Source organism: Syngnathus acus, chromosome 3 (assembly GCF_901709675.1).
Source record: "Syngnathus acus chromosome 3, fSynAcu1.2, whole genome shotgun sequence".
NCBI lineage: Eukaryota > Metazoa > Chordata > Actinopteri > Syngnathiformes > Syngnathidae > Syngnathus > Syngnathus acus.
The window spans coordinates 17,351,609-17,372,647 of NC_051089.1; the positions used below are offsets into that span (position 1 = coordinate 17,351,609).

General features: G+C 43.2%; 1 protein-coding gene and 10 non-coding genes across 15 annotated transcripts in view; all 11 read right to left on the reverse strand.

The window, feature by feature from the left end:
- Positions 1-19,649, reverse strand: part of LOC119120063 (LARGE xylosyl- and glucuronyltransferase 2) — a 61,146-nt gene extending 41,497 nt beyond the window's left edge. For 2 of the 5 annotated variants that reach the window (XM_037246669.1, XM_037246666.1), the window contains exons 1-3: positions 19,381-19,647; positions 13,549-13,745; positions 11,497-11,786 (exon numbers count right to left, since the gene is read on the reverse strand). In XM_037246669.1, coding sequence (XP_037102564.1) covers positions 11,497-11,786; positions 13,549-13,648 — 390 coding nt within the window. In that variant the 5' untranslated portion in view covers positions 13,649-13,745; positions 19,381-19,647. Of the gene's footprint in view, positions 1-11,496; positions 11,787-13,548; positions 13,746-19,380 lie in introns of all 5 variants that reach the window. The other 3 variants (XM_037246668.1, XM_037246667.1, XM_037246671.1) reach the window with 3 other exon arrangements.
- On the reverse strand, positions 2,335-2,406 carry trnad-guc. Its single transcript has one exon. It is a non-coding gene; the product is annotated as a tRNA-Asp (tRNA).
- On the reverse strand, positions 3,197-3,269 carry trnav-cac. The gene has a single exon. It is a non-coding gene; the product is annotated as a tRNA-Val (tRNA).
- Positions 3,372-3,444, reverse strand: trnav-cac. The gene has a single exon. It is a non-coding gene; the product is annotated as a tRNA-Val (tRNA).
- trnav-aac lies at positions 3,753-3,825 on the reverse strand. Its single transcript has one exon. It is a non-coding gene; the product is annotated as a tRNA-Val (tRNA).
- Positions 4,611-4,683, reverse strand: trnav-cac. Its single transcript has one exon. It is a non-coding gene; the product is annotated as a tRNA-Val (tRNA).
- On the reverse strand, positions 4,961-5,033 carry trnav-aac. Its single transcript has one exon. It is a non-coding gene; the product is annotated as a tRNA-Val (tRNA).
- trnav-cac lies at positions 5,644-5,716 on the reverse strand. Its single transcript has one exon. It is a non-coding gene; the product is annotated as a tRNA-Val (tRNA).
- On the reverse strand, positions 5,994-6,066 carry trnav-aac. The gene has a single exon. It is a non-coding gene; the product is annotated as a tRNA-Val (tRNA).
- Positions 9,970-10,042, reverse strand: trnav-uac. Its single transcript has one exon. It is a non-coding gene; the product is annotated as a tRNA-Val (tRNA).
- Positions 10,146-10,218, reverse strand: trnav-cac. The gene has a single exon. It is a non-coding gene; the product is annotated as a tRNA-Val (tRNA).
- Positions 19,650-21,039: the final 1,390 nt, after the last annotated feature.

Sequence of the window (21,039 nt, forward strand, 5' to 3'; positions counted from 1 at the left end):
CTTGGGAGTTAAAAGTATATATATCTGGTAGTTCTAATGTATTTTATGTGTGGAACCCTTCATGGCTGTTACTGTTTAGCATCTACATGCTTCCACTTGGTGACATTATACTCAAATACTATATCATTAGTTTTCACTGTTATGCTAATGACACCCAGTTATATGCCGGTGGAAATAACAAACCCGCGGAATTGCTGTCATCCAGAGGTGTGCCTTTCTGAGATTGAACAATAGATGTCTTTAATTTTTTTTTCTTCTTAACTCCGATACAACGGACAAGTTGATCAATGGCCCTGCTCATCATCCATACCTATTTATATCGTGTCAAATTCACATTATTCGAAGAAATGCGTGGTCGCAAGGATCTGTTCCATTCTTTCTGTTCGTAATGCAAAAATCATAATTCATCCGTTTGTTATGTCTCACCTTGGTTATTGTAACATTTTACTTTCTTGTGTTCCTATGTCTAGTAATAAAAGTCTGCAGTCAGTTCAAAATGCTGCAGCTGGACTCCTGACAAGGATGAGAAAGTTTGATCATATTAACCCAGTACTAGCCAACTTGCATTGGCTCTCAGTCCATAGATGCAATTTCAAGGTTCTGCTATTTACCAATAAATACCTTCATTCACAACGCACAAGTCTTTTAGTGATCCCGGGAGGCAAAAAGAAGTCAGGTTCTTGAGCATTTTCTATTTGGGCTTCAGTGTTCTTGAATGAACCTACCCACAAATATTAGAGCCCGCTGCTTTGGTAGAAATGTTTAAAACATGACTAAAGACCTATTTATATAGTACCCTTGCATTAAGTTGAACTACATGTTGGCCTCTGACTGCCGCTTCTACTCTATCTCCTGCCCCATCCTCCCTGGTTCGGGTAGGGGGTGAGGGGAGTATGAATGAATTGGAAGTCACTGTTTGGATTCTGCCCCGACTGACCAGGACAAGATCTAAGGTGGACCACCTCCTCAGAGGCGCCACTATGGCGTCTCCCTGCGGCGTTTCATAATGTATGATTGGATTGATTTTCACTTTATTTTAAATGATATTGTACAGGATCACATTATGTATTAAATGATGCTCACTGCGGCCTCTTCTCAAAGTTTCTCATTTTTCCCAGATTGTTTTTGTTGTTGTTTTAGTTTGAGTTTTTTCTTTGACTTTTTGGGGTTAGTATCAGGGATTTTGTTAATATTTGTCAACTGTGGGAATCCGAAGCCATTTGAGACCTTTCTGTGATTAAGTATTATATAAATAAATTTGACACAAAAATGTGCAGTGGAAGTGTGCCCCTCAAATTTCAAACTATGAATGGAAGTCTAAAGTAACTCTCTGATTCTGAAATGGAATTTGTTTTCCCTTTGCATTATAAATTGCTGCTATGTGGTGAGGCCTTATTACATAGACCTTCAGGTGGTGTCTGTGTGAATCAGTCCACTGGTGTAAAAATCACCCAGCTCACAATACCAGAAAATGTTTGCCAAAATGTATTTAGAAAATATTTACTTAACAAGGCTAAATATTATTATATAAATATATGTCACAACAGACATGTCATTTGTTTTAAGTTAAGCCCAGTGAGCAGAGACACTATAGTGACCCTGGCAACTTTACATAACAGCTGCATCCAGAACATTCACTTAGTCCCTTGATATGAAACTTCAGATTTAGCTCGTCAAATATGTATGATATCGGTTCACTGGATTTTTAGCAAGAACATTTTTGAACACTTGGAGCTCGGAGGCGGATGGAGGGATCAAAAAGTGTGTGTGTGTGTGTGTGTGTGTGTGTGTGCGCGCGCGTGCGTGCATGCGAGCGTGTGTGCGTGCGTCTCGACGGAACACCACCTTATCGTGGTGAGGCGTTTTGCGCGTCTCCATGACCCCTAGACTATGTCGGCCAGAGTCTCGCACTCCTGGCAGGGTCACCCAAGCCGTCGTTTTAAAGAGCTAAAATAGAGAGGAGCTGGAAACATAGTCATTCCGATTTTTTTTTTTGAAAAGCCCATACAATTGTGTTAGTTGCAGATATATTTGTGAAGTGAAGTCTCAACCAGCTCTGTGCAGTGTGCTCTCCAAACTCCAAATCTACCAACATCATAGTTCACTGCTATTCCGATGAGGCACCATTCCTGTTGTGAATATGGAGTAACAAATGAGCAAACTAATTAAATAATTAATTTATAATTTAGTTAATGGGGTGGAATTCTACTGCCTGCAGTTAACACAAACTGTCACACAAAAACCGATGCAGTTACATAATAACTTTGCTGCAAACACAGGTTAACACACTTTGTTAGACAGCATACCCAACGCTAGTTCACATAAACAAAGTAACTCCCCGTCGGGGAATCGAACCCCGGTCTTCCGCATGACAGGCGGAGATACTGTCCACTATACTAACGAGGAACACGTGTCACGAAGAGGGTCTTTTGTGACTTGTCACTAGACAACCAAACAAAACATCCGAATTGGTTGTAAATAAATTCCGAACGTGTAGTGGTAGGTTAAGAACCACTGATTTAGATGTTTGTTTTTAACAGATGTGCCAACATGATCTTTATTTATATAGCATTTTCACATGCGATTGAATTTGATAACCAGAAGCATGAAAGGACAATCGATTAGCAAGATATTGCCACTGTGGCTTTAATTAAATTGAAATATTATTGGTAACTGAATGTGTAGTTGGAAATTGTGTATAATATTAATATGTTTGTTAGATTGCAAACATTTATCCCTGTTTTCTAGTAGTAGTAGTAGTAGTAGTAGTAGTAGTGGTAGTAGTAGTAGTTATATCGCACTTTACATTTCAGAGAAATCTCAAAGTGCTAATTTAATACCACACCACCTGCTTTTTTTAAAGACACATTATTCACTCCATGTGAGGCCAACGGTATTGATGAAATGAAACACACTTTGGTTCCACCTTTTTTGTTACAAATTGTTTTTAATACATCAAATGTATAGCCATTCGTTCAGCCCCAATCTTCAATCAATCTTGAAGGCACTTTGCACAATTTTGCGACAAAATCAAACTTGTAACCCAACGCTACATCTCAACTCCAGAGTAAGCCCGTCGTTAATGTTAATTACATATGGACAAAGTGCACCCTAGCGGCCTGTTGGCTACAAAGGGATCAAGAATTGTGCCTGCATGTTACGTCATGAGATCCCTTGACAAAAACTTCATACCGCTTGTTTCCACCCGGTTTCAAATCGGGGACCTTTCGCATGTGAGGCGAACGTGATAACCACTACACTACGGAAACTTGCCCGACTGTTGCATGGAAGCCGTCTTGCAAAAAGGCCCATCACAGACTGGCGCCAGAGACGTATTTTTCAAATGGGCTGACAAAAAAGTTCATACCGCTTCTTCCCACCTGGTTTTGAACCGAGGACCTTTTGCGTGTGAGGCAAACGTGATAACCACTACACTATGGAAACTTACTTCACTGGTTCTTCTATATCAAACAATTTTCTTTAGGTTCATTTACCTGACATGTTTCGGCGGGTTCTTCCGCCTTCATCAGAAGAACCCGCCGAAACATGTCAGGTAAATGAACCTAAAGAAAATTGTTTGATATAGAAGAACCAGTGAAGTAATTGAAAAAGAAAAAACAAGATGAACCTAGTACAACTACTATGGAAACTTGTCTGACTGTGTCATGGGAGCCGTCTTGCAAAATGTCGCATCACGGACTGGCGCCGGAGATGAATTTTTCAAAGGGCCTGACAAAAAGATTCATGCGGCTTGTTCCCACCCGGTTTCGAACCGGGGACCTTTCGCGTGTTAGACGAACGTGATAACCACTACACTATGGAAACTTGCCTGACTGCTTCTTGAGAGCCGTCTTGCAAAAAGTGGCATCACGGACTGGCCCCGGAGTCAAATTCTTTAAATGGGCTGACAAAAAGGTTCATACGACTTGTTTCCATGCGGGGACCTTTTGCGTGTGAGGCGAACGTGATAACCACTACACTATGGAAACGTGCTTGAATGTTGCATGAGAGCCGTCTTCCAAAAAGTGGCATCATGGACTGGCCCCGGACACAAATTTTTCAAATGGGCTGACAGAAAGATTCGTACAGTTTGTTTCCACCCGGTTTAGAACTGGATACCTTTCGCATGTGGGGCGAACGCGATAACCACTACACTATGGAAAACTGCCTGATAGCCACCTGAGAGCCGTCTTTCAAAAAGCAGCATCCTGGACTGGCGCCGACCTTTTCAAATGTGCTGACACAAAGGTACACCCGGCTTGGTTCCAACGGATTTCGTACCGGAGACCTTTAGCGTGTGAGGCGAACGCGATAACCACTACACTATGGACCCTTGCCTGACTGTATTACGGGAGCCGTCTTGCAAAAAGTGGCATCACGGACTGGCGCCGCAGATGGATTTTTAAAATGGCCTGACAAGAAAGTTGACATTGCTTGTTTCCATCCGGTTTCGAACCGGGGACCTTTAGCGTGTGAGGCGAACGCGATAACCACTACACTATGGACCCTTGCCTGACTGTATTACGGGAGCCGTCTTGCAAAAAGTGGCATCACGGACTGGCGCCGCAGATGGATTTTTAAAATGGCCTGACAAGAAAGTTCACATTGCTTGTTTCCACCCGGTTTCGAACCGGGGACCTTTCGCGTGTGAGGCGAACGTGATAACCACTACACTATGGAAACTTGCTTAACGACTTCAAGAGAGCCGTCTTCCAAAAAGTGGCATCACGGACTGGCGCCGGAGACGAATTTTTCAAATGGGCTGACAAAAAAGTTCATACCGCTTCTTCCCACCTGGTTTTGAACCGAGGACCTTTTGCGTCTGAGGCGAACGTGATAACCACTACACTATGGAAACTTGTCTGACTGTGTCATGGGAGCCGTCTTGCAAAATGTCGCATCACGGACTGGCGCCGGAGATGAATTTTTCAAAGGGGCTGACAAAAATGTTCATGCGGTTTGTTTCCACCCGGTTTCGAACCGGGGACCTTTCGCGTGTTAGACGAACGTGACAACCACTACACTATGGAAACTTGCCTGAGTGCTGCATGAGAGCCGTCTTGCAAAAAGTGGCATCACGGACTGGCCCCGGAGTCGAATTTTTTAAATGGGCTGACAAAAAGGTTCATACGACTTGTTTCCACGCGGGGACCTTTCGCGTGTGAGGCGAACGTGACAACCACTACACTATGGAAACGTGCTTGAATGTTGCATGAGAGCCGTCTTCCAAAAAGTGGCATCATGGACTGGCCACGGACACGAATTTTTCAAATGGGCTGACAAAATGACTCATACAGTTTGTTTCCACCCGGTTTAGAACTGGATACCTTTCGTATGTGGGGCGAACGCGATAACCACTACACTATGGAAAACTGCCTTATAGCCACCTGAGAGCCGTCTTTCAAAAGGTAGCATCCTGGACTGGCGCCGACCTTTTCAAATGTGCTGACACAAAGGTACACCCGGCTTGGTTCCAACGGATTTCGTACCGGAGACCTTTAGCGTGTGAGGCGAACGCGATAACCACTACACTATGGACCCTTGCCTGACTGTATTACGGGAGCCGTCTTGCAAAAAGTGGCATCACGGACTGGCGCCGCAGATGGATTTTTAAAATGGCCTGACACGAAAGTTCACATTGCTTGTTTCCACCCGGTTTCGAACCGGGGACCTTTCGCGTGTGAGGCGAATGTGATAACCACTACACTATGGAAACTTGCTTAACTATTTCATGAGAGCCGTCTTCCAAAAAGTGGCATCACGGACTGGCGCCGGAGACGAATTTTTCAAATGGGGTGACAAAAACGTTCATACGGCTTCTTCCCACCTGGTTTTGAACCGAGGACCTTTTGCGTGTGAGGCGAACGTGATAACCACTACACTATGGAAACTTGTCCGACTGTGTCATGGGAGCCGTCTTGCAAAATGTCGCATCACGGACTGGCGCCGGAGATGAATTTTTCAAAGGGGCTGACAAAAATGTTCATGCGGTTTGTTTCCACCCGGTTTCGAACCGGGGACCTTTCGCGTGTTAGACGAACGTGATAACCACTACACTATGGAAACTTGCCTGACTGCTGCATGACAGCCGTCTTGCAAAAAGTGGCATCACGGACTGGCCCCGGAGTCGAATTTTTTAAATGGGCTGACAAAAAGGTTCATACGACTTGTTTCCACGCGGGGACCTTTCGCGTGTGAGGCGAACGTGATAACCACTACACTATGGAAACGTGCTTGAATGTTGCATGAGAGCCGTCTTCCAAAAAGTGGCATCATGGACTGGCCACGGACACGAATATTTCAAATGGGCTGACAAAATGATTCATACAGTGTCATGTCTCGTCCCCAGTTTTGTTAGATGTCTAGGTTGCCATGGTTTCTATTCGGGTTCTGTCATGCCTCGTCCCCAGTTTTGCTGTGTATAGGTTGTCATCGTTTCTGTGAGTCTGTGTGCTCGCCCCTCCCCTCTCCTCCCCTCCTGTGTGCCCATGATCAGTGTGATCATACTCACCTGCCTCTTGTTAACTGTGTTGTATTTAAGTTCTGTTTGTGTGCCACTCGATGTCGGAGCATTGCATGAGATGTGTGGACAATGCATGTGTCACTGCCACGAGGTTGTTTGGTTCCTGTCTTTTGTTTCACGTCTTTGGCGGTCAGTCCTATTGGTTTTGTTGTTTAGTCACGTTAGTTTGCCGGGTCTGTCTTTTTGAGTTTGCTACAATAAACCCTGGTCCAAGCTGCACTTTGTCGTCCTCGCTCCATCCACACTCCGTCCCTGACATACAGTTTGTTTCCACCCGGTTTAGAACTGGATACCTTTCGCATGTGGGGCGAACGCGATAACCACTACACTATGGGAAACTGCCTGATAGCCACCCGAGAGCCGTCTTTCAAAGAGCGGCATCCTGGACTGGCGCTGGAGACGACCTTTTCAAATGTGCTGACACAAAGGTACAGCCGGCTTGGTTCCAACTGGTTTCGAACCGAAGACCTTTCGCGTGTGAGGCGAACGCGATAACCACTACACTATGGACCCTTGCCTGACTGTATTACGGGAGCCTTCTTGCAAAAAGTAGCATCACGGACTGATGCCGAGCCGTTAGGCGAATGTGATAATTACACTGGAAAGCTCTTTGGTATGACAGTGTCATTATGTACCTTTACATGCTGGGTAGCTGCAACTCCCACTGGGCACTGACCTTGTTAGTATAGTGGACAGAATCTCCGCCTGTCACGCGGAAGGCTGGGGTTCGAGTCCCTGATGGGGAGAGCTATAGCCAGGAATAGCTTTAGGCGTGAGCGCGTGAGCGTCTCGACGGGAACACCACCTTATCGTGGTGAGGCACTTTGCGCGTCTCCATGACCCCTAGACTATGTCGGCCGGAGTCTCGCACTCCTGGCAGGGTCACCCAAGCTGTCGTTTTAAAGAGCTAAAATAGAGAGGAGCTGTAAACATAGTTATTTAGATTTTTTTATGAAAAGCCCATACAATTGTGTTAGTTGCATGTGTATTTGTGAAGTGAAGTCTCAACCAGCTCTGTGCAGTGTGCTCTCCAAACTCCAAATCTACCAACATCATAGTTCACTTCAATTCCGATGAGGTACCATTTCTGTTGCGAATATGGAGTAACAAATGAGCAAACTAATTAATTTATAATTTAGTTAATGGGGTGGAATTCTACTGCCTGCAGTTAACACAAACTGTCACACAAAAACCACTGCAGTTACATAACAACTCTGGTGCAAACACTGGTTAGCACGCTTTGGTAGACAGCATACCCAACACTGGTTCACATAAACTAAGTAACACCACATCAGGGAATCGAACCCCGGTCTTCCGCGTGACAGGCGGAGATACTGTCCACTATACTAACGGGGAACACGTGTTACGCACAGGGTCTTTTGTGACTTGTCACTAGAACCGGCCGCGTAGTGGTAGGTTAAGAACCACCGATTTAGATGTTTCTGTTTAACAGATGTGCCAACATGATCTTTATTTATATATGTAGCATTTTCACATGCGATTGAATTTGATAACCAGAAACATGAAAGGACAATCGATCAGCAAGATATTGCCACTGTGGCTTTAATTAAATTGAAATATTATAGGTGACTAAATGTGTAGTTGGAAATTAAATGTGTATAATATTAATACGTTTGTTAGATTGCAAACATTTGTCCCTGTTTTCTAGTAGTAGTCAAGTCAAAGTCAAAGTCAAAGTCAGCTTTATTGTCAATCCCTTCATATGTCAAGACACACAAAGAAACCGAAATTCCGTTTCCTCCATCCCACGGTGACGAGACATACAAGTAGGCGACACAAAACAAAAACAAGAAGGCACAAACCATAAATAATAAATAATAAATAAAATAAAATGAGCGATGAATAAAAACAGACCAATAACCCATTGAATATGAGGGGCAAAACCGAGCCAGTGAGCATACAGCAAGAACAGGACGCTACGCTGAAAGGGGGAGCGAGTTCAGGATCCTAACAGCCTGGAGTACGAAGCTGTTGGAAAGTCTGGTGGTGCGGGAGCGCAGGCTCCTGTACCGCCTCCCAGAGGGCAGAAGTTCAAACAAAGAGTGAGCGGGGTGACTCACATCACTCACAATCTTGGTCGCCTTGCGAGTGAGATGGGAGGTGTAAATGTCCTTCAAGGAGGGGAGAGAAGCACCAATAGTCTTACTAGCCGTTTTCACAATGCGCTGCAGGGCCTTCAAGTCTTGGTCAGTGCAGCTGCCACCCCAGACAGCAATACAGCTGGAGAGGACGCTCTCAATGGTGCCGCGGTAAAAAGTAGTCATGACGGCCGGAGGAGTCCCCGCTCGCCTGAGTTTCCGAAGGAAGTACAGGCGGCGCTGGGCCTTCTTCGCCAGCGACGCGGTGTTGGTGGACCAGGAGAGATCCTCACTGATGTGCACCCCCAGGAACCTGGCGCTGCTCACTCTCTCCACCACAGCACCGTCGATGGTCAGCGGCAGGTGTTGGGCGTGACCCTTCCGGAAGTCAACGACAATCTCCTTGGTCATGTCGACGTTCAGCAGGAGGTTGTTGTCCCTGCACCACGCGGTCAGAAGGTCAACCTCCAGCCTGTATTGAGTCTCGTCTCCCTTGGTGATGAGACCCACCAGAGTCGTGTCGTCAGCAAACTTCACTATGCGGTTGCCGCTGCAGGTGGCAGCGCAGTCATGCGTCAGGAGGGTGAAGAGCAGCGGACTGAGCACGCAGCCTTGGGGGGCCCCTGTGCTCAGTGTGATGCTGGCGGAGATCTTGTCGCCAACACGTACCACCTGTGGCCTCTGACAGAGGAAGTCCAGTAGCCAGTTGCAGAGGCCGGTACTGAGGCCCAGCTTGTCAAGTTTGCTGATGAGACGCTGCGGCACAATGGTGTTGAAGGCAGAACTGAAGTCCACAAACAGCAACCTCACATACGAGTCCTTCCCCTCCAGGTGGGTGAGGGCCGAGTAGTAGTAGTAGTAGTAGTGGTAGTAGTAGTAGTAGTAGTAGTTATATCGCACTTTACATTTCAGAGAAATCTCAAAGTGCTAATTTAATACCACACCACCTGCTTTTTTTTAAAGACACATTATTCACTCCATGTGAGGCCAATGGTATTGATGAAATGAAAAACATTTTGGTTACACCTTTTTTGTTACAAATTGTTTTTAATACATCAAATGTATAGCGATTCTTTCCACCCCAATCTTCAATCAATCTTGGAGGCACTTTGCACAATTTTGCTACAAAATCAAATTTGTAACTCAACGCTACATCTCGACTCCAGAGTAAGCCCTTCGTTAATGTTTCGAACCGGAGACCTTTGGCATGTGAGGCAAACGTGATAACCACTACACTATGTAACCTCGCCTGACTGTGTTACGGGAGCCGTCTTGCAAAAAGTGGCATCACGGACTGGCGCTGGAGAAGGATTTTTCAAATGGGCTGACAATAAAGGTCAGAGTGCTTGTTTCCACCCGGTTTCGAACCGAGGACCTTTCACGTGTAAGGCGAATGTGATAACCACTACACTATGCAAACTTGCGTAACGATTCTGTGAGAGCCATCTTCCAAAAAGTAGCATCACGGACTGGCGCCGGAGACAACATTTTCATTTTGGGCTGACAAAGAAGCACATCTGGCTTGTTCCCACCCGGTTTCGATCCGGGGACCTTTCGCGTGTGAGGCGAACGTGAGAACCACTACACCATGGAAACTGCCCTGTCTGAAATTGGAGAGCCATCTTGCAAAAAGTGGCATCACGGACTGACGCCGGGCTGTTTTCACTTTCGCGTGTTAGGCGAATGTGATAACTACACTGGAGAACTCTTTGGTATGACAGTGTCATTGTGTACCTTTACCTGCTGGGCAGCTGCCACTTCCACCGGGCACTGACACAAGGCCTTCCAACGAAGGCGCAATCCTCGTTAGTATAGTGGACAGTATCTCCGCCTGTCACGCGGAAGAGCGGGGTTTGATTCCCCGACGGGGAGAGTTGTATTTTGGGAATAGCTTTAGGCGTGTGCGCGCGCGTCCGTGCGGTTTCCTCGATTTAAGTCACTGTCAATGCTACTCTGCTTCTTTTAATTCTTTATAATGTATGAACTACACACATCTTGGGGAACTATTGCACCAAGTGGACTGACATGAACGATGGCTTCCAACACGAGAGATGTCAATTAAAACAAAGGAAGGAATTCTTATCAAACTTCTTAATGAAGGTACAGTAAATCATCGCGTTAGGTTGCAAAAGATATTAGTTGTTCACAGTCAGCTTTGTATAAAATCTTGACCAAGTACAAACAAGGGAAGGTTGTTAAAGGCAAGCATACGTCTAAATCAAGGCAAACATCACAGCGTCAAGACAAAAAACAGGACATTTTTAACACTTTTCTTATTGTGTCAGTTGAAAAGATGCTTGGGGCTGGTGAAATCATTTTTGAAGATCAAGAACATTCCTTAAAGACACATATGGTCTGTTAACACTCAATCCAATTGAAAGATTTGAGTGATTCCACAATTTTTTTCTCCTCGTCTTGTTTTAAACAAGTAATCATTACTGACTACCACATTTTTATCTTTTAGTGTTTCATAAAGCTAAACAAGCAATTTGCAATTTGAAATCACTTTATTTGAGTCATGTCTTTGATGTGCTTTTTTTCTGCCAAATTAACTAAATGAGCATACTCAGAGACAGATGCTAATTTTTGCTAGCTAATTTTCACAGGCTTGAGGCCCCGCTGCCAATTTGCTACGTGGACCCAACACCCTCTCCACAAGCTGCTGTGTGCAAGACGTCCATATTGTTAATACCAAAGTAATGAAACCATTACATTTGAAATAATGTACCTGAACAAAAGCAAGAATTTCCTGAAGGAGTCCAGAATTTCCTGAGGGAGTAATCCCAAGGGATTAAGAGTCTAAATCTAAATTGATAAATGAAACAGGACACTTAAACCATTTATGCTGGTGGAAAGTAAATGATGTTTATTTACCTCACACTTCTGGACAGCAGGAATTCTTGGACACTCGGTGTGGTTGTTCTTCTCTTCCACTGTGTTGTACCCATCCTCTGGTCCATTGTCAGCTGAGGCACCCCATGGCTGGTTGCCATAGTTCCTCTCAGCTGACTGGGTAGCAGTGTTCTGTGACTGGCTAAGCTGTAGTCTGATCTGCCTGTTCTCTTCTTCCACCTTTCGAACCCGTGACTCGAGGATAGCTCGTTCCAAGAACTGAGATGCTGGTGTATCCACCAAACAAGGAAGAAGGAAAAGGGACTGACGATCTTTGGAAAGGCAAAATAAAATCAGGACTTTCTTTTGTTAATGACTTAAAGGCGCTGACACACTGCACTTCGTTTTTACGGCACAGACACAAATGTGTCCAAACAAAGTACAGGAGTTCTCTCAGTTGTCTCAGTGGTCAACAAAGAGTGTACTTAGTGCGCAAAACATTACTATTAAACATAACATATTGACCACTAACTATATGGACATTTAATGGGGTACAGTACACCACCAAACAGCCAAGAGCATTTTAAGGCAGTGTCTGAAGGAGCAGAACATCTTTGGTGTGTCTTTCTCTGTTTGCTTTAGTCAATGATTATCCATTCGTCCGTCCGTCCTTCCGTCCGTCTGTCCATCCGTCTGTCCGTCCGTCCATCCATCCATCCATCCATTTAGACTTTTGACACTTTTTCCTCAAAGTGTCTTGAGGAAGTTTCACACTGCAACTTGTTTTGCATGGTGTTCACCATGGACAAGGACGTAAGAATGATGGTGACCTGACTCAAGCTTGCCATACTTGTTGCTGGTTAATAAATGAATAGGAATTTCACTCCCTTAACTTTTCCCACTTTAACCTGAAACAAGTAGCAGGTCCACAATATAGATTTGTCATCTTTGCAATGAAAATCACTGGCTTTACTGATAGAAGGAGGAAGAGATTAAAGATTAAAGATTAAGGATTAAAGTCCCAATGATCGTCACACACACACCTGGGTGTGGTGAAATTTGTCCTCTGCATTTAACCCATCCCCGTGTGATTTTAATCCATCCCCTGGGGGAGAGGGGAGCAGTGAGCAGCAGCGGTGCCGCGCTCGGGAATCAGTTGGTGATCTAACCCCCCAATTCCAACCCTTAATGCTGAGTGCCAAGCAGGGAGGCAATGGGTCCCATTTTTATAGTCTTTGGTATGACCCGGCCGGGGTTTGAACCCACAACCTTCCAGTCTCAGGGCGGACACTCTACCACTAGGCCACTGAGCTGGTCAAAAAAGATGAGTGGCAGCAGGAATTAGGAAATGGGTTACAAAGGCATATGAGGATCTCAGGGAGTTCAGGCTTGTCTGTGAACTCCAGCTGTTCAAAGACACCATCGAGGTGTATTTCAGGCTTCTTCAAGTTCCTCAATACTTTTTTACCGTAGCCTACAATGCCACCAAAGTATTTAGCACTTTTGATTCGGAAATTACCCCATGACCATTTCTCATGCCACATCTAATTTCATACGTAGATGCATTGCACCCAATTTGAAGTTTTTTTAATCTGCGTGGCAGTGTTACAGTGCTAAGGATTGGGGTCAAATCCCCGGCGCCCATGCTGCCAGGCGCGTCAACATGCTGTTCAATTGGTGTGCCACAGCACCTTATCGTTGTGTGTGTTCTGCATTGATCTGCACATGACTATAATTACTGTACTTAGTCAAGAGAAAGGTGAGCCAAACAACTGCATCTAAGGATGTGAGGACGACAAACCTCTATTTTGTGAATATACGTGTACGTAGATCAAGCTACACAAAAGTGCAAAGGACTATGTTCCCACTGCCAGTGATACTAGAATGGAAACTCATACTCAACTGAATAGGTTCCAAAGGTGGTGAAAATTGAGCAGCTGTAAGGAAATTGAGCTGAATACAAAGGGATGTTTTTTGTTCTCATATGTTTCAGTCCTCTGATTTGTGATCCAAACCACAATTACGTTAGTCTCCAATAATCAATACCCGGAAACGTTTTGCACATACGGCTTTTCAGAGAAAATTTGTACTCACTCTCCAGGTTCTCAGACAGCAGGTAGAGTCCGGTAAGGAGCACAATGGTCGTTAAAGATGCGACTAAAATCTTCAGGCGTCCGCGGCACAGCAAGGTCATGATGGGATGGTGACTTAGAGATATGGGTGAGAGGTCAAGGGTAATGGATGAGGGAGAAGAGCGTTGATGGCAACTCAGGTAAGGTGCATCTTTTCATCTGGGAAGGAGAATAAGAAACATAATTTTAAAATATTTTACACTCAATGACAACACATGGCATTGTGTCTAACATTAATGGTGGCCCAATGGCAAGAATGCCGCTGTGTCAGGCCATACCCAGCTTCAGACTCAGCCTATTAAGGTCATAGAAAAAAAGCATAAAAGTGCATTTTTTGGGCGGTGGCAACAAGAAAATGTTTCTATTCTGATGTTTTTTAACACAATTACTTGGTATCAAGAAAAAACATGATTGCAACCATTGAAACTGCAACGTTTTGCAACAAAACAACAATCATCACGTGCACAAACACTTGTGAAGCATTCGCCGGTCAGTGAGATACAAGCTTAAGAGGGAGAAGTTTACAACAAAGTGCACAGCACCTAGTCAACTTTGTGCTTTATGCAAACCATTACCTTTGTGCTTCATGCTAATCATTTTTTCTTTTCTTTTTTTTTATACCATTTTATATGTGTTAATTGAAATAAAATTAAACTTCTCAAGGTGGGCATTCATGTCAAATTTAGTAATTTTCCATTCCACCTCCTTAAATATCAGTAGTGTTAAATTGTGGGCTAATTTGGACAACTGAAACTGATGAACCTTTGATATTTACTGCATCGCATTATACAATTTGAATGAAATTTGTTTTATTGTAGAAACAAAACTTTAAGCTTTAATTTGAGGTTTTTACATTTTCTACCAAAGATTTTGTGAAATTTTGGGAGCAAGGATGCAATTTAGATCAATCTTACTTACAGGTGTTTAATGATTTGCTTCACCCCAATTAGGAAATGAATGTATTTTAATTTTAAAAGGAGATCCCATTTCATGGCAATGAAGAGATGAGAAGGAATTAAACTCAAACCAACTCATCTAACCCTAACCCTCACCCTCATCACACTAACCCTTACAGATCTTGTAGTTCAGGAATTATTTTGCTCTATCTATAATGTGCTGTTTTACATCAGATCGTTTGATGTGCGAAAAAATGGTTAGATATAAAGAGAAATTGTTCTCGTGCCAGACATCCCAAAAGTGTTATGATAAAAACAAATGCATGTCGACCTTTTTCAGAGGTGTCAAAGTTTAATGTCAAAAACAAGTCAAAATAAATTGTAAGCCACAATATACGTAGAATAGAATAAAAAAGTGTAAAGAAGAGTGGTGAATCGAAAGATTAACCATGAGTAAAGGTTAGTGTACTTTTTGAAACATGCAAACAAAACTTAAGTGTTAGGCTTAGAAGTTGAAGGGGAGGTACACCGATTAATGCTAATAAATCCAGCAAGGATTTAAAGATAAAGGACGAGAAATGTACAGTAATTTTCGGACTATAAGTCGCTCCGGAGAACAAGTCGCATCAGCCATAAAATGCCCCAAAAAGTGAAAAAAAACATATATAAGTCGCTCCGGAGTATAAATCGCATTTTGGGGGGCAATTTATTCGACAAAATCCAACACCAAGAACAGTCATGAACGAGCAACAACAGGCTAAACGATAGGTATGCTAACGTGACATAAACACAAACGAAGAGCTGAGAACGGCCCTGACGTAACATTCAGAGTTATTTAAAAAAAACTATTACATAAATAACACGTTTATATAACCATCTGTGTCACTCTAATTCATTAAATCCATCGATCGTCCTTTGTCAACAATGTGTGCGCGCCGCTGACAGCGCTTGCACTTCAAAATATTCCACAGGCCCATATAACGATATATAAATTAGAAATCAAATAACTATTATATAAGCAATATTATTATCAAACCATCTGTGCACTCTAAATCATTAAATCCATCGATCAAATTCCTCGTCCTTTGTCAACAACGCCGCGCGTGAGCCCTGACGTCAGCCTCGTCGTTATTCCACAGATCTAGTATATAACTATATTGTAGCCTTAACAAAGTACAAGGAAAGACGTGGGTTTGGTAAACGGCTCTTTATTTAACAAAACAAACTTCCAAACGTGTGGCGGCGTGGACTTCCAGCCACGGAAGTGGAAGAGAGATCCATAGAATAGGACCGCGCGTGCGTAAAAGCCATGACCGAGCCCCATCCACCGTCCCCGGACAGCCACCCGGCCGAGCGCCGGCCCTCGACTTCCATCCACGGAGGTGAAAGAGAGCTCCCTAGAGTAGGACCGGGCGTGCGTAAAAGCCATGTCCGAGCCCCATCCACCGTCCCTGGACAGCCACCCGGCCGAGCGCCGGCCCCCGACTTCAATCCACGGAGGTGAAAGAGAGCTCCTTAGAGTAGGACCGGGCGTGGGTAAAAGCCATAATAGTTTTTCAAACCTTCTGTGTCGCTCCAAATTCTTAAATCCTTCAAACTCTTCGTCCGCCGTGTCACTTAGAAACAAAGCGGCTAATGATGCCGGTAGTACGCGGGGCTCTTTGTCATCTTCGTCATCCAGTGATCAATCTTTGTCCTTTATGTAAACAACCGCCGCGCCACGCCGCGTCGCGCTGCTGACGTCACTTGAAATTCAAATTACCGTAATCCCTTGCTACATTCGCGGTTCATTTATCGCGGTTTCACTTTTTTTTTTTGGGAAAATTTTTGAAAAAAACCGTATATAAGTCGCTCCTTATTATAAGTCGCCCCCCCACCCAAACTATGAAAAAAACTGCGACTTATAGTCTGAAAATTATGGTAGATGGAGACTTTAATCCTTCCCTTTTGTTTTTCTAGAGCTACACTGACATTCCTGAGTTCTAATTGTAGCTGAGAAAACAAAAGATTCTCAGCTGATTTATCTTTAGATCGCGGAGAAAAGCCATAGACTGAAAACAGTAGAAAGTAATCCAATCATTTAAATGTTTTTGTAGGCTATGACAACCTGAACAGAAGACACAAAGGCGGTGTCTTGTCTCTACTTTTTAGTTTGTATTTTTGGCCAATATCAATATTGCTGTAGACGTCATGGCTGTTTTCGGGGTTTGATCACGTGCTGTTTGCAATCATGAAATCATCACATTGGACTTTGTTTTAACACAACTGTATTTAAACTTTGCACTAGTTTGCAGGCTGCTGACACCGTCTTGTGCCACGGAGAGGCTGAGGGGTCCATTCCTTCCCTATGCCGTGAGACTTTTTAACTCGTCGCAGAGGTCTGTCTGTCTGTCTGTCTGTCTGTCTGTCTCTCTCTCCCTTTCTCTCTATCTATCTATCTATCTATCTATCTATCTATCTATCTATCTATCTATCTATCTATCTATCTATCTATCTATCTATCTATCTATCTATCTAGTATACACACACTTGTCTACCGTCAAGCTGTGGTTGCAAAATCACACCAAATGTTGAACACAAAAACTGCCGGGAATAGTGGTAATCCATGAAAAATGTATGTCACCTCAACAGGGGGTTGTAATTATATATGGATGGCAAAAAATGTTGACAAAGCATTTAAAATGAGGATTATATAGCATTTACACCAGGGGTTTTCAACTGGTTTTGTCCAAGTGACTGCCATTATAATCAAGATGCAACCGATATTTTGCACCGAAGGAGGATAAACCTATACAGGCTATTTATTTGCATCTGTATGTTTATTTTGGGAATCTCAGCTACATTTGACATAATTTGGATGGGTAAATGATTCACAAAATTAGCTGGAAAATAAATCAAGTCTAAATAATGAATCAATTTTATTTTTGAAAATGTTACAATTATTTTCCATTTCCAATTTTGCGGCAAACCTGCAATACCGCCATGGACCACTGGAGAGCCGCGGACCACCGGTTGACAATTCCTGATCTAAACTATAGATCTAACACAGGGGTGGGCAAACTACGGCCCGCGGGCCACATCCGGCCCACGGGACCGTTTAATCCGGCCCGCCAACCCTGAATTAATTGTATTATTAAACTTTTTTTTTTTGGTCATTTTGCCTGCAATGACTGCGTTTCCCCAGTAGATGGGGAACCGCTCGCCTGCGCATTTACTACCGGAAGCCGTGTCAGAAAGCTCGGTGCACACTCACAAGTGCGTGTACGTACGTACTCAGTAGTACGGACATGGCGCACTCGCGCTCTATTTGTATCAGTCCCGAATTTAGAGCGTGGGCTGTGACGACAGCATTCTTGTAATTCGCTCGCTGAGCTTTCAGATACAGTTTGACGCTAAAGCCACCCACAAACCTTCCCCTGGAATCCTTCCATTAAAATGAGTGGCCCGAAGAAAAGAAGTGAGTGCCGAATGTTAAAAGAGTGGCCAATTTGGCTCGACGTACGCGACGTGACGTTCAGCCACATCAACCCGTCACAGATCGAGGTAAACGGATCTCTCCTAAGAGTTTGATGTGATCTCATAAGATAAACATTTTTCATTAATCTGACCTGCAGGCACTGAAGTGATGGAGACTGTTATTCATAATAATAGTGTCGTATTTTATGAGAATCACTGATAGCAGTTTTTTAGTGATTTGTTTTTTTTTAATGCTGTTAATAAATGCATTTGTTTTCAAAAAACTTGTTTGGAATATCCATGCTTTACTACCTACTAAAGGCCAAAATCTTTTATGCAATGACCTTTACAGGTCGCTTATATTACTTCACACAAACACTACGTCCATCTGCTCCTGGTTCGGCCCTCCGGTCCAAATTTAGAACCCAGTTCGGCCCGCGAGTCAAAAAGTTTGCCCACCCCTGATCTAACACAACCATGTACTCAAGCTACACATTCATTTACATTATTCAACCAAACAAACCACCTTTACGTATAGCTCATCAATAGCTAACATACTACTTGTCCTTTGCTGAACAAAACTCAAGCACAAATTGATTTGACATCACACGTGGACAAATTGAGAGTGGGGCGGGCGACTATTAGTCGCAAACTATTAGTATTGGGTCTTGGCCGCCCCTAATCCCTGCACATAGTGGTGGTTCACAGATCGTCTATTCTGCTCTCAGACGGGTATTTAAAGAGAACCCTGTTTACAAGTGAAAAGGCGTTTGAACCCAAAACCTTGCTGCTTAAAGGCAACCTTGTAAACGTTGATTTAGTGTTTTTTTGTGCTCACAGGAGTTTTGGATTGTTTTGGTCAAATGGCGACTCATCTTTGCACAGATTAGAGTACAACAGAACTTCAGCTACGCATTCAAAGCTGTCTGTTTTCTCGGTACTTCAGCTATACATTCAAAGCTGTCTGTTTTCTCTAAACACAAAGCATTGTTAAACATCAGAATCCGTAAGATTACCTGTAAGACCTGTTTAAATATTACCATTTCCTAGAGATGGAGATTTTGAGAAACCAACTTTTTATGCTGTCTGCAAGCCCTCTAATGTCTATTGTATTGTATAAAATACAGTCAACTTGAACTACAGCAACAACCCCAACCTATTTCTCTTATCATTCACAGTAAAAAAAAACAAAAACACTTTCAACACGTGATGATTCTTCAGCTATGCTGCCCGCAGTGAGGTTTAGTTGCAGAACATATTAAAAGCTGATGTTACCTGAATGGTAAATACTGTATCGTCATTACATGGAAGACTACTGTAACGTCCAAATAGGGGATTTTTATGTCAAACAGAATAGTAAGTAAAAAAATCATAATCAAATCATGTTTTATCATAGACAGAGCAACCAGGTTGCAAATGCAAGAGGTAACCTTTGTCCTTACCTGTATATTTCCTCTCCAAAACTTGGTATACCTGCAACATAAAGTGAGCTGCTGAGACAGAATTGAATGATCTGCTCCTGCTATTAATTGCACATTTCCAGTTTTCCACAGTCTCGGATTCAAACAATAAACTCCATGGGTCTTTTATTTTGCTCTCTGAAGATGTTTGTCCCACTTCTTCAACTTAGATCGCTGCCTCATGCTCTCATTTCCTTTCCTCTCCAGCACTCCTCCCACTCCTTTACTTCATGCACAAACATGCTATAAATTGCCTCCACCTCCAAGGGGAGGACTCTGATTTCAGCCCCCTCTGCTCCCTCTTGTTTCTCTTTCAGCTCCTCTGACAAATGAGAAGAGATTGGTGGAAAAAGAGAAACAACAGGGAGAAAGGAGTGGTGTCACCTTGCATATTGTCAGCAACACAAGAAGTGTACTTTGTGAGATTATTTTCCAGCTGTGGTATGCAGCGTCTTTGAGAAACGAAAGCAAATGCAATTTTTTTGTAGGTATCTATGATCTTTTACTTTACAGTATTCGCAAAGCCTTGTTCATTCTCACACGGAGGAAAAAGAAGAAATGTAGCTCTTAACACAAGTTAAAACGTTATGGTAATACTCTGTCAAGTGTTTAAAATGTAGCTGTGGAGATGCCACATTGAGGTCTTGATGGGGAGATGAAGCAATGTTGTAAACTTTACAACTCATGTCAAACTCATTTTTGTCGCGGGCTGCATTGTAGTCATAGTTTCCTTTGGAAGGCCATTATGACTGTCAAGCCAAACAAATGTATGAACTATATTGTATATAGTGTAAGATACAAAACAAACTGACAAATAACTCATTTTCAAAACACATTAGAAAATGTAAAAACAATTACAACTGTTCAAATATTTTAAGCAGATGATTTTTAAAAGTGAAGACAATTTGCAATTTTAGTAATGACATGAATTTGATGAACAATTTGTCTTTGTGGGCCACACAAAATGAGGTGGTGGGCCACATCTGGCCCCCGGGCCTTGAGTTTGACACGTTATAAAATCTGGTCAATATCTGGTGTCCCCATTTTTGTGTCTAGTCTTGTATTTGCCAAAATAATCCCCCACTCTACCTTTAATGCATGGTGCCATGTTGGAGCGGGTGACGTCATGTCTTTGACAGTCGTCCCTTTCACCCACCACCTGCTAATGTCCAGATTGCTTGTCCATGGAAGGAAATCTTTTCTTTTTTACTAAGTGACTTTAATAAGCCATTATGTGAGGAAACAAGTCCACTGCTTCCCAGACAGACACAGAGGAAGGTCGTCGCGGCTGATGCTGCAGAATCTGCTGCTTCTTTGGCCCCAAAATCCACACTGGCTCGGCAGTCGACAACACCTAATTCTAATAAATCTGGGTTTTCTCCAAAATTTGTATCGTCAATATTGACCACAGGTTTGTCAATCTTTCATTGAAAAGCTGTCGCATGAAAAAGAGCTATTGGAAGAAGGTCCGTCAATCTATCATTGTCACGATTGTAGATGCCACGTTCAACAAGCACTTGGATTTCTATATTATTTATCCTTTGGACATCCATTCAACATGGACTCTGATTTATTCATTTATTATTTATTCCTTGGCTGTTGAACATGAAATCTTCAGTCTGATTTGTTTATTACGCATGC